General features: G+C 41.7%; 1 protein-coding gene across 1 annotated transcript in view; it reads right to left on the bottom strand.

Moving 5' to 3' along the window:
* The window catches only part of jph3 (junctophilin 3), a 65357-nt gene that overhangs the window by 21253 nt on the left and 31406 nt on the right, over positions 1–12698 (bottom strand). The window contains exon 4 of the mRNA XM_012862950.3: positions 411–535. Within this exon, the coding sequence (XP_012718404.2) occupies positions 411–535 (125 nt within the window). The remainder of the gene's footprint in view (positions 1–410; positions 536–12698) is intronic.

Raw genomic sequence — 12698 nt, 5'->3', positions numbered from 1 at the left:
TTCCTCTCATCTTTCTCTTTCACCTTTTCTCCCTTTTAGCATTTTGTCTCATCTGTTTCGCTCCTTTTTTTCCCTCTTCTACCTTCCTGTCTCGGTGTCCATTTAACATGAAATAGTCCCAGCATGAAATCTAATAAAGCTTCTTGCATATATAAATCAAGCGGAGCACTGAGGTGAAAGCAGTAAGGCTTCACTTGTGAAAGTAAAATCTGTTGAGCTCCTTTTGGCATTAAGACAACAATTCTTAACGCTACACTGCCAGACAGGACACACACACAAAAAAACATTTAGTGGGGGCAGAAACAGAAGTAATCTGCAGGGGTGCAAATAGTTTTGAACCTTTTCATTGCACTATACATAAGGAGTCATGTGTGCCTTTCATGGGTGATGCTGTGTGGTTGTGTGCTCACCATTTCCAGGATGCTGGAAGGACGGAGAGAACTGCTTGGCGGTGACCCTTGCCATCCGGCTCTCCTCGTGAGCTTTCTGAGCGGCTCCCACCGCCGCCTCTGATTTACCCTGTGCGTGAGCCGTCCTGAAACACAAAGAAATGACTAATGTAATACAAGTAAGAGTATTTCAGAGAGGACCTGAGATCTAACAGGATTCCTAGGACCTGCGGAAGAGGAGCCGGCCTGCAGAATCACAGATCCACCACCGTACTTAACAGTGGAGATGTTGAGCTTTTCCACGTCAAACTCATGTTGTCAGGGCTGGCAATAACTCCTTTAATGCTGTTAAAACAATTATTTCCTCACGAATGTCTCAAAATATTTATCGTACTACAATAAAAAGGCTTTTTACAGAGCTTGACAGGTTAATGTGGGAGTTTTTGTACCTTTGACTTTGAGTAAAGTGGGAGCGAATTTCTATTTGAACCCTTTATATTCAAGTAAAAGGAAGTAAAAAGAAAGCAAATAAAGGTTTTATTTTAAAAAACAAACAAACAAACAAAAAAAAAACAGTTCAACATTTAAGGATGAACCCATTTAAGAAAGACCCATCACGTCTGTCCGTCCCAGTCCAATAGGGAGACGCTGCAGCGAGCCGTTTGGTAAGACACACGAGGTCGGATGCGGATTCCTCTTCACATTTTTCCCCAGCAGCTCCTCGGCCTTTATATGAACTTTATACAAAACAATAATCATCACTGTTTTCTTATTATTATTTTATTCTCAGGTAATGAATAACAGAACAGTCATCGTCTGTATCTGGGTTAGATTATTTCTTCTAGGGTAAAATTCTCCTTTTAATTCAGAAGCCTGAGCTAAAGGGCAGAGAAACAGCAGGAATAAAAAAAATAACCGGATTACTGTCACAGTGGTTGTGGGCGGACAGTTACTACGGAGCTGAAGTATGATGGCGAACTGAAGTAATATTTTATAAGAGGAGAGTAAAATAAAACAAACCTTACACGGTTTGGTGAATCTTATCCTCTGCTTTGCAGCTTGGTGTTCAGATCTAATTCATCTTCTAGCAGCGCCTCCCTGATAACCTCTCGCCTTTTTTAACTACCTGCCTTTTGTCCCGCCCACTTCTTATTCTCTGATAACATCAAGCACACCTTTTGTCTCTATTGCAGCATCATTCTCCCTGTTTCTGTTCCTCGCTCCAGTTTGCAGAAGGGCTCTTCGCTCTTCCCCTGCTCGCTCTGGGCAGCAACAGTCTTGATGCAGTGTTGCATGTCGATGCCGATTGATTTCGTTCCTCTCTGCGTCTCCGTGCCAGACCCACAGTAAACTCACCTCCACCGCGCATGTGACCGCAGGCCTGTCGGCTGTCGGGTTGGGGAGACGTAACGGAGCCGAAGGCCACAATGTATTTGTGTATTTAGATTTTTAATAAAGATAATAACACATCTTTGCAAGCAGCTTTCATAAAACAGCAATAAAAGGCGATCTAAATGTCAAAAAGTTACATAGAGCAGTGCAATCACAAGGGAGAAGCAGTAATGAACAGGCGGGCTTTAGGTCTGGATTTGAGCAGGGGAAGAGCGTCGACGTTCTGGATGCCTGGTGGGAGACAGATCCAGAGTTTGAGCGCAGAGCGGGAGAAAGCTCTGCTCCCCGTGGTGCTGAGGCGAACAGAGGGAACAGTGAGGCGGATGGAGGAGGACCTGGGGAAGCAGGAGACGGCGGCGACATGAAGATGATGGGTGGATGATTTTGAATATAAACAGAAATATTTTGGATTTGGTTCTGAATTTGACTGGGAGCCAGTGGAGCTGCTAGAACTGGGCTGATGGGTCGAAAATGAAGACGTTCTGGATATGAGCAGCTGAGTTCTGGACCGATTGGAGCTTATGAAGGGATTTTTCAGGGAGACCAAAGAGGAGAGAGTTGCAATAACCAAATGGGAGGTGATGAGGCTGCGGACAAGAACGGAGGCGGGGTGAAGGGGAAGGAAGGGAGGGACGGAGATGATTAATGTTGCATAGATGAAAATAATGTAGAGCAGGTGATGCTGTCAATGTGAGAGGTAGAAGATAGGGAGCTACTAAGGATGCCACCCTGATTAGCCTGAAGTGAGACTATGGAGCCGTCAATGGAGACAGAAAGACTGCCTGTTTTAATAATACAGCTTTTTGTTCCCATAAGATGAAGCTTTGTTTTATGTTTTAACTTTTAGAAAAGTTTAAGTGAATCACAATGTGATTTCAGACAAGCAGGAGGTGAGGGAATGAAAATTGGATAAGTAGAGGTGGGTGTCGTCTGCATAGCGATGGAAATAAATGGAAAATATTGACAAGGGGGAGAGCGTAAATAATGAAGAGGATGGGTCCTGGGACAGAGCCCTGAGGCACGCCAGATGTCACAGGAAAGGGGTGAAAACTGAAGGACTTAAGATGGACAAACTGAATCCAAAAGAAATAATAAAAAATTTAAACTGCAGAAAAATGCTTTGCAAACATTGATGCTCTGTCTCATTGATCAGTTTATAAAACGTCTTATTTTTTCAGCATATTTTTTTCTCCATAACTTCCAGTTTCATAAATTTCCTTTAAAGAAACAACCTGTTTCTCCTCCTCAAAGCCTCTTCAAAAAAGCCTTGATTACACAACCCAGCTTTGTGTCCAAAAGCAAAAATAAAAAAAATAAAAAAAAACGGAGCTACAGATGGAGAGCAGGAGGAGAAAAAAAGACGAAAGGCTGTGAAGTGATGAAGAGAATGGGAAGCGAGTCTTGATCCAAAGAGGCGATGTGGCGAGGGGAAAGCAGTGGGAGAGCATGAAAAGAAGATGGGAGCTAAAAGGTGTTAACTTGAACGAATCACGGCCTGCTTAATTGTGAGACAGTATAATTACAGCGCTGTCCACAAGGCTGTCAACCTCTGCATTACAGCAAAATTAGTGGGAGGAGGACGAGCCCGTCTTCATCATGGCTGAGCTTTTTTAAGTCAAAAACTTTCAACACATGCAGAGATATTTTGGAAACTTTGTTTGCTCTTTACTTTGTTTGCAGGCTGACGTGTTACTTTCACATTACAACAACCCAGAGTTAAAAATGCCAGTTACCCAGGAGCTACACACCCTTATGTACGGCATAATTATTTTATTTAAAACAGAAAACCAACGATCTAACATTCAAATGTATTTTACATAACTAACATTTTCTATGCTATTTATTCCATCCTGCTTAGACTGACAGACATCAGAAAAAATGCGAAATAAACGTGAAGTTTTGCACATTACGATGTTTATTGTAGAGAATGGTTGACCTACTTCATAGAGTAACACTAGGAGTATAACAGTCATTAGCTGGTTGTTTAGTCAGGCTACATGCACCAGTAGCGCCTGCAGTCAGCTGCTGAACAACCACGCAGCTCGTAGGTCATCCGCCGTACTTTTAAAACACCGTCACTTAAATAAGAACGATGCCTGGTGCAACTTTAGTTTCAACACCAGAAATGTTGCAAAAGTGTGGCAGCAACTTTCAGCCAGCTAACTGGCAGAAATAGGTGGGGGAGGGGGAGCTCCGTGCAACATTTTGCACCACACAGCTAGAGGAAATGCAGATCGGTCGGGCTAATTTTCTATTAAAGACATAATGAAAACTTATGGAAATTATACATTTTTACATTCTGCAGAAACAAAATGCAATGAAATCTTCCCTGAATATTACTTTTCACTTCCAAGAAAATCATAAAAAGGTTAAAAAACATAGCACTTTAAATATGTTTATTGTTGCATAAATACAAACCATATTTTCTTTTTTTTTTCTTTAATTAATTTAGGTTTGTCAAGTTCAGACGCTGGCAGAAGTTGGCAGAATGAGCATGGCAGCATTTCTATCTTTCAAGTGTAAATGTTTCCAAGCATATCAATAAATAGATATATTAGATTAGTTTCTTAGATAACATTTAACCTCAAGAGGAGACTGAATAGCAGTTGTTGTTGTTGTTGCATTTTCTTACCAAAGAGGTATTTTAATCAGACAGCATTAAGATTCTTGTCAGTTAACCCAAACTATGAACTGATGCCAGTTTTCGGCTTTAGTTTAGCAGGTTTACAATCCAGACTCTTTTCATGGGTTGTTCCACGATGGTGGAATGACCCACTGAGCACGACCAGAACACGGCTGCCCTAATCAATCTTCAAGAAACTTTAGAAGGTCTTCAGAGAACATCTCCCACCCTATGCTTCCCTACATCCTGGACTGCACTTGCCTCTATGCTGCTCTCTACCTCTACCCCTCTGACAGAACCTTTGATATATCTTCAGGTGTGGGTCGCTTTGGACGAATGCATCTCCCAGATGAATAAAGACAAACAAATCACATTAAATGGCAATCCATCACCATGGCACATCAGAACTGCCACGAACCAATTAATGACAACATTTGTCAATAATTACTTGAATGACTGAATGCATAAGCTGGCGCCAGCGCTGCAACTCATGCAGTGGTCTGCAAGAAGTTAGAAAAGCAACAAATATAAACATCCTTGAGCTTTTGCTCTGGATTTATTCATAATAAATTGATTTGATTTTTATAACTACTGTGATTAATCATAGATTCATGAGCCACTACATATTCCTGAACCCTGCACGTTTTTAACTGAGTCTCTCATGGAAACCACTACTTCATCCTCTACTGAAGCACAAACTAGCAGTTTTAGAGCTTTGCAGCATAGAGACGACAGCAAACCCAGTCGGCCTCAAGTTTGCAAACTACAACCTGCTTTAGACCAATGGATGCCCCAGTTGGACAAAGACCAGCACAACAAGGTGGAACACAGCAGCATGGTTAGGGTATGTTCCAGCTTTCTGAAAGCTTAGAAGGACTTTTGATAGATGCAAGATTTGTTTTAAATGTATTTCAGTTGCAGGAACATACTGGAACAGAGGCTGATGTATCCCCAACAACCAGCTAAAAACAAACCCATAGCTCACAATGAGGTCAATGCAAGGAGTCTGCAACCTCCAGAACCACCAGTGACTCTGCAGCTTCCACAACTGGACCTTCCAAATGACGAAGAACCACTTCATGCTTAATATATAATAAGATATAATAACAAATGCAGTTTTTCCTCCCTGGAATATTTCCATTGAATTCTTCCAACAGAAAAACAAATTACCAGCTACTCCTGTCATTAGGTTGTAAACTGAGTGCTTTTATTTACACAATTAGCATATCAACATCCCACTGGAACAAAAACTATACCCATCTTATTGCAAAAGTTGCTTTTTATTTTTATTTTAAAACCTCAAAATAGAAATTATAAAGTTTCTCTTTGCTAAAAGGTCGTGTAACATTTTTTAAGAACATACGGCACAATATACTGTGGCTGTCAGATACAGGGACAAAAAAAGCATCTAAAATCCAAAGAACAACTTATAACGGCTAAACGTATAAAGAAATAAGGGTGGTTTGAACTTTTTGCACAATCCTACTGAAGTTTTCAAATCTATAAAAATGTGGTTGGTTAAGATTTATTTCATCACGCATTTATAGTTGTGTTTATTTCCTTTATGGATTAACAGCCCTTTGGGCCTTCTGCACGCTTCCATTTTTCAGCAAAATATGAGTTTGTTTTCTCTGACTCACTAGACATTTTTAAAATAGATCAGTGGGGCATGGATTAGCACTAAATGAACAAGCGGGAAGATCGATGCCAAGAGAGGCGAGCGAGAAAAACAAAGATGGGACAGAGGAGACAGCGAGATCAGCTGAGGAGAGCAAAAGCAGAGAACATCTAATCCAGGACTCCCGCTCTAAGCTCCTCTATCATCTCTGCCATCGCTCCCAAGCAGCTGATGATGGGGAGGATGATTCATATCTCACAGATCCTTCCGGTTTGCATCACCGCTAATCATTTGTGCGTGCAATCAAGTTGTGGGGACATAAATCTGTTGACACACCGTGCTGATTTGCCTGTTTTCTTTTATTTTTTTGGGACGCGATGAAGAAAATCAGAGGATTCTTAAGACACAAGATCAGTTTAAAGTTAGATTTATGTTTCAGTAAATCTGCGAAACAGAAGGCGATGTCCTCTGCCTGGATGGAAACAGTGTGTGTGTGTGTGTGTGTGTGTGTGTGTGTGTGTGTGTGTGTGTGTGTGTGTGTGTGTGTGTGTGTGTGTGTTGCCGCTCCAGGCGAGCTGATGAAACGAGGTCACAGAATTGCAGCGAGAGGCTCCGACCACAAAGCACAGTGAGTCAGTCACTGGTGTGTTTATCTGGCTTTCACTGATCACAGGTAGCATAGTGACACATCCGTTACATCAGCACATGTGACCGCACTAACGAGGGCACATCAGCCGGCTCATGCACAAATTAATCCTGGATTTACTGTAACATCAGGCACGTGGACGGCAGCCTCGTTTCCACCAGCTGCAGGATTCTGATCCTGACACAACCTTTACCTCCAACCCCCCCGTGCCTACTGGCCTGTTGGGATAAGGTTGGGGAAACTTTGAGCAACATCAGGAACACACGCAGTCTGTGTCCTCCTTGAACCAGTTTGCCTTTCACTTTGCTCCGAGCAGTTATCCTGTGACTGTTTCACCTCACAGGGTTTCTCCTGGAGTTCCTCAAGGAAATACCCCGCTGTTCTGATCCGGGACACTCGTCCTGAAGCTGCACTGCGCTGCAGGAATCTGGGCTACATGTTTCTGTCAGTGTGTGCGCGTGTAAAAGAGCTGAGAGCCAGGCCAGGCTATAAGTGTGTGGAGAGCTGGGTTATTCTGGAGGCAGAAGGTATGATTTGTGCCGTCGTTTTTTCACATCTGCAACCCGAGTTCACCGCTGCTAAAACCAGGATTCTGTTTTTAAAAGATGATCTATGACTAAAAAGCTCGGCTTTTGCCACCTCATACTGTATGTGGATTATTGTGCAAGGTAATCAGGTGTATAATAAGTTGTTAGTGTATTAAGTTTCATATGAATGAAAATCCATTTTGACAATCCTTTGACTAAAACAACAAAAAACAGCTGACTTCAGGTCAGTATCAGCATGTCGAGTCACTCCACCAATATAATCAGCAGACTAATTGCTATAAAACAAACTGTCTTCTTTTTTATCTTCTGAGAAAAATCTGCATTCGTCATCATTTTGCATTAAAGTCACCTAACATGCAGCAAACTGCATCTCAGAATAATGCAGGGGAAATGTGCTGGATCAAGAGCTTCCAAGGTTCAGTTTAAAGAAAAAAGACTGTCAGGAAAAGCCAGGATCATCTCCTCCTCAGAAAGAAACAACTGAATTGGGTGACCACCAGCGCAGAGCGCTCTCAACACTGGCAGCAGATAGATTGGATGAAGTTCTGCGGGACAGTTCTCGTTAAGCTCGTCAGTCTTCAAGCTGAGAGGTCTGGCTGCAGAGTAGACTGTCCAGAAAACCCAGAACCATCCGCCGCCGAGAAGGGCAACACTGAACTATGTTGCCACCAGTGCAGATCTGGTTCAACACTGACTGGACATGGATGTGAAAGGCTGAAATAAAAAGTAGGGATGCAGGATAAATTGGCATTACCATCAATATCAGCTGATGTTTGCTGATTATAACAGTAATGTTAGTATTGGATGTTGATATCAGCCCATATTTGCATATCCGTGCATCCCTGATAAAAAAAGGATGGAGTGCAACATTCTCTCATTTATCCTCTCCATGATTATACATAAGTATGTATTTTTAACTGCCCTGAGATTTATTATCTTAGCCTGTATGTTTGTGTACCTACAATTTGTTTTATGTGGGTCCAAACACGAAGAAATAAAGAATATTCCTGAATTTCTCCATAGTGGGACAATAAAGGTATTTCTTATATATTTAAACATAAAATCAGTGCTTTATGCAATGTCAATAACGACCTCATAAACCCAATCGCATTGAATTTATTTTAGATGCAATAAGCATGAGTGAATTCTAGATTATTGCAGACAGAGCGTCTGCATAGTCTATGAGATTAAGTCATATTATTATTAGGGTAATGCAACGTGTTAGAGTAGCACATTCTGATGGAGCAGTGATGCATGCGTGTGAAATACATTGCATCTTAAAATCCATCCATCCATCCATCCATCCATCCATCCATCCATCCATCCATCCATTCTCCTCTCATCTGAGATCAGGTCGCAGGGTTAACAGGTCCAGGAGAGAATCAGTGCTTTCATCCATATTAACATGTTAGCATCACACAGTTGCTGCAGTTCTTTTGCCTGTCTGTCCATGATGAGAATCTCTCGCTCCGCCGTTGGACCTTTGGACTGAGAATGACAGAGGAGTTTGTCGTAGTACAGAGAACCCATTATATGAAAGAAACCAACATGAGATCACTCGATCTTCGTGAGATGGAGCATTATCCTGCTGATTCAAGCCATCAGAACATGGATAATGTGGTCATAAAAGGATGGACATGGTCAGCCAAAACATTCAGGTAGTCCCTAATCCTCAGTTGGTCTTGTGCAACGGCGTTCTATATACTTTAGGTTTAAACCAGGGTTATCTGAGCTACTGTTGCCTTTCTACAGACTTAAATCCGTCTGTCCGTTCTTCTCATACCTCTGACATCAGCAAGGCATTTTGTCCACACAGCTGCTGCTCACTGGAAAGTTTCCCTTTTCTCTGATCATCCTCTGTAAACCTGAAATATGGCTGTGTGAGAACATCCCAGCAGGTTGTTAGTGTCTGAAATACTCAGACCATTTAGCCTCGCACCAAAGACCACGCTAGATTCAAAGTCACCTAAATACCTTACCCCCCCCCCCCCCCTCTCTGGTGTCCAGTTTGACCTCCAGCATGTCGTCCTCACCACATCTACAGTAGCCTGAATGCCTTGAGTTGCTGCCATGTGAATGGCTGATTTCCTGTTTGTGTAACAGAAAATCATGGGTATCCGATAAAGTTGCGGGTGAGCACATATGTTCTCTTCTAGTGTCTCTGTTTCCAACTCTGTCGTCGTGAATAGCAACTTTAAGAACTTTTGAGGCTCAGGTTTAACAAAATGACATCCTACTTTAAACAAGGGCACTGCCTGTACCCAAAAAATATGTCAAGGTTTTTTTGTCTTTTCTTGCACACGGCCCTGTCCTCATAACATAAGAGCAAAAGCCTCCCTCAGCAGTCAGACACTGAGGTTTAGCAGGACTAACGGCAGGCATTCTGCCAGGTCTTAAACTGCGGGGGCAACACGTATGAACGTGAAAATGTCAAATGCGTGAAAGAGAGACGAAGCTCAGCCGCCAGATAGCCGGTTCAGGCTCCGGTCTTAGATGTAGAAGCATCACATTTTACAGGAGGATTATGAGATAAAACAGACAGTGGCTGTAGCAAGTGACTGATTTGCTTTATCTGTACTACAAAAGCTCTTATGTGACGTGTCAGCAGAATCAGCTGATGCTCCGGACACACTTCTTCAAGTAAAGTAATCAGGACTGAAAGGATCAGATGTTCACAACCATGTTCAGCAACTGTATTCGCATCATGAAGAACTTTCCTCCCAATTTACTTTCCCTCATCTTTCCTGTTTTCTCTGTATTCTGTCCCTGTTTGTTAAATTTCCACTCTCACTGTGTCTTCTTGCCTGATTCAGGTTCTCTTTTCACACACAGCCTCTATGACCATGAGGTCAGAATGCCGCACATTATTACCATTGATCCGCTCCAAGGTCATCCGCTAATCCGATAGTAAAGCTAACCCACTTTCACACAGAAGCTGCATTCACCGTTTGCTTTTGCTGCTTTGAAAGGCTTCCATAAACCAACTATAAATGAAACAAGAAGTCAGACTAGAATCGCTCCATGTTCTTTTTTTCTCCCAATGGAAATGTGTGTGAGAGACTGTGGGTTATAAACAGCAGGGAAGGATTTGTAGCCTAGGTGTACTGCAGAGTAGATTCAGGATGAAGTCAAAGTTAAAGGAGTAAATGCCCACCTTTGAAACAAGTATACAAAATCTAACATATATCCTTGTAAAGGGAAAACTGCATAAAAGTCTTTGAGTCATGAAAATAGAGGTTAGGTCCCAAATGCTTCCCCAGGAAGCTGGAATAAAGACTGAAAAAGGACTTTAAAAATGAAGAAATCAAGAAAGAGAAGGCTGAAGGTAAACGACCAGCAAGAGTGAGACGAACATAACAGCCTGACTATGATAATGAACAAACCCATAAACATGTTCTTAGGTCAACAAGGCCTTATTAGAATGACTTTCTTTAGGTGACAAAGATGCATCTTTTTAGACAATTATAAAAACCAAACAAATTAACAGATCAAAATTGGAACCAGCAGGTCTGGGATCAGATAACGGGCAATCAGTATCTGTCTGAACAGACTGATCAGCGTCCTGAGACAACGTGCCGTGAACTGAACTGAATTTAAAGGAGCATAGTGTCATTTTCAGGGTTTTTGCAGACGTCTGCCCCCTGTGGCGACAAGTTGAAATGACACCAGTGTTGTGGACGTGCACGGGAGAAAAGGAAAAGCATCTTCTGCCGTGACTGCACAGGCATTTTGTTTAGAGGCGTGATGTCTTATGAGGTAAGAAAGAGGTAAATATTGAAGTTAACCTGTCTTCTCTCACTAATGCATCGATTACGGCAGAGACTCAACAAAGCAGCCAGGTGAACGAGAGGATTCGACCTAAATCACTCTCATGAACTGACTAAAGGAATCTATAGAGGCAACTGCTGTAAATCGAGGAAAACTGATCTTATGATAAGGGCACGTATGAGAAAGAAAATATATAAGATTTAACTTCCTAACTTGCAATATGCGCCTTTAAAGAAGGAATGGAGATCATGTTTTACTAATGATCAGCGAGGAAGCATTTATTTTATGTTTACCAACAGCAAAGCACAAAACACTTTATAATAATCTCATATCAAAGAAAGCTTGTTGAGCCTAGACTTATGAAGTATAATGATTGTGAAGATTTTACTGAATGACGCATTACACTAGTTATAACTTGTACATTTCTTAAATGTTGGCTAAATTTACCTGACTCAGACAGCAGAGAAAAGTTAGACCACTTTGATTGAGTTTCAGCTTTTATTTTTCCTGAGTTTGCCATCAGTGAATTAGCTGCCCTTTTCTGGCATTTGCTCAAGTTGCTATTATCTGTAAGAACAAGGGAGCAAAATAATCTCACATTATTTTTTATGTTCCATCTGTGAAAACAGTTTCCATATGTCTGGACTAAAGAGTGAGTTTACAGAAGACCTTTTCCTCAAAGGAAAAATCAATTTCTGGAGATTGTCCCCTAAAACATTGCTGGAGAATTTCTTACGGCCCGAAAAGAACCAAACTATTACTTTTGGACCAAAACTCGTGTTTTGAAAAGCACAAAGCTCAAGACCACAGATTCATCTTCCAATAAGAATAGAAAATTTAGACCTGATGATTTTTTACAGTAGGACTCTACTTTGTCCAGGTTCAGGGTTCAATTCCCGGCCCAGAGACTTTCTGCATGGTGTTCACATGTCCAATTCAATTTAGTTTATTTATATAGCGCTGATTCAAAAGAACTGTCATCTCAAGGCTCTTTAAAAAGTCAATTCTATCAAATTATCCAGACATATTAGTCAGAAAGTTTCCTCTCTAAGGAAATTGAAGTTGATCTGCAGCATTTTCTCCTCCTGGATGAGTGTAGAGACAGAGTGGACAGTTGCTGGCGTTTTGTCGTTGACTTTGCAGCAATCCCTCATACTGAGCATGCATGTAGCGACAGTGGAGAGGAAAGCTCCCCTTTAACAGGATTCCCAGGGAGAGAAAGAGTTCTCCATTTGCAATGACTGGGTTCTCACCAGGTACTCCTTTGCCCCCCCCCCCCCCCCCACATGTTAATTATTTAATTATAATGGCCCTTAGGTATGAGTGTGTGTGTGTGTGTGTGTGTGTGTGTGTGTGTGTGTGCATGGTTGTTTGTCGTCTGTGTTGTGCTGCGATGGACTGGGGACTTGTTCAGGAGTACTCCACCTGTCCCTCTAAGACTGCTGGAGACAGGCACCAGCCTCCCTGCAGCCCTGCAAAACTATGCCGGTGTAGACGATGGATGACTGACTCTAAGCAAAGATGAATGAATGTGGTAATAAATCAAAAGGTGGTTGTCCGTTGTATTAGTTCAAGGGTGTGCACACTTACACATTACACATTAAATCAAATTAATCCTGCCTCTGACCTTCAATATTCTGACTTTTCGTTTTATAGTCATGTCTTTGAAACTCATAATTGTGGTATAAAGTTATGACATTTTATCACAAACTGC

The sequence above is a fragment of the Fundulus heteroclitus genome, chromosome 2, assembly GCF_011125445.2.
Source record: "Fundulus heteroclitus isolate FHET01 chromosome 2, MU-UCD_Fhet_4.1, whole genome shotgun sequence".
NCBI lineage: Eukaryota > Metazoa > Chordata > Actinopteri > Cyprinodontiformes > Fundulidae > Fundulus > Fundulus heteroclitus.
Note: the sequence above shows the minus strand (reverse complement) of the source record. Positions and strands in the feature narration are given on the sequence as shown.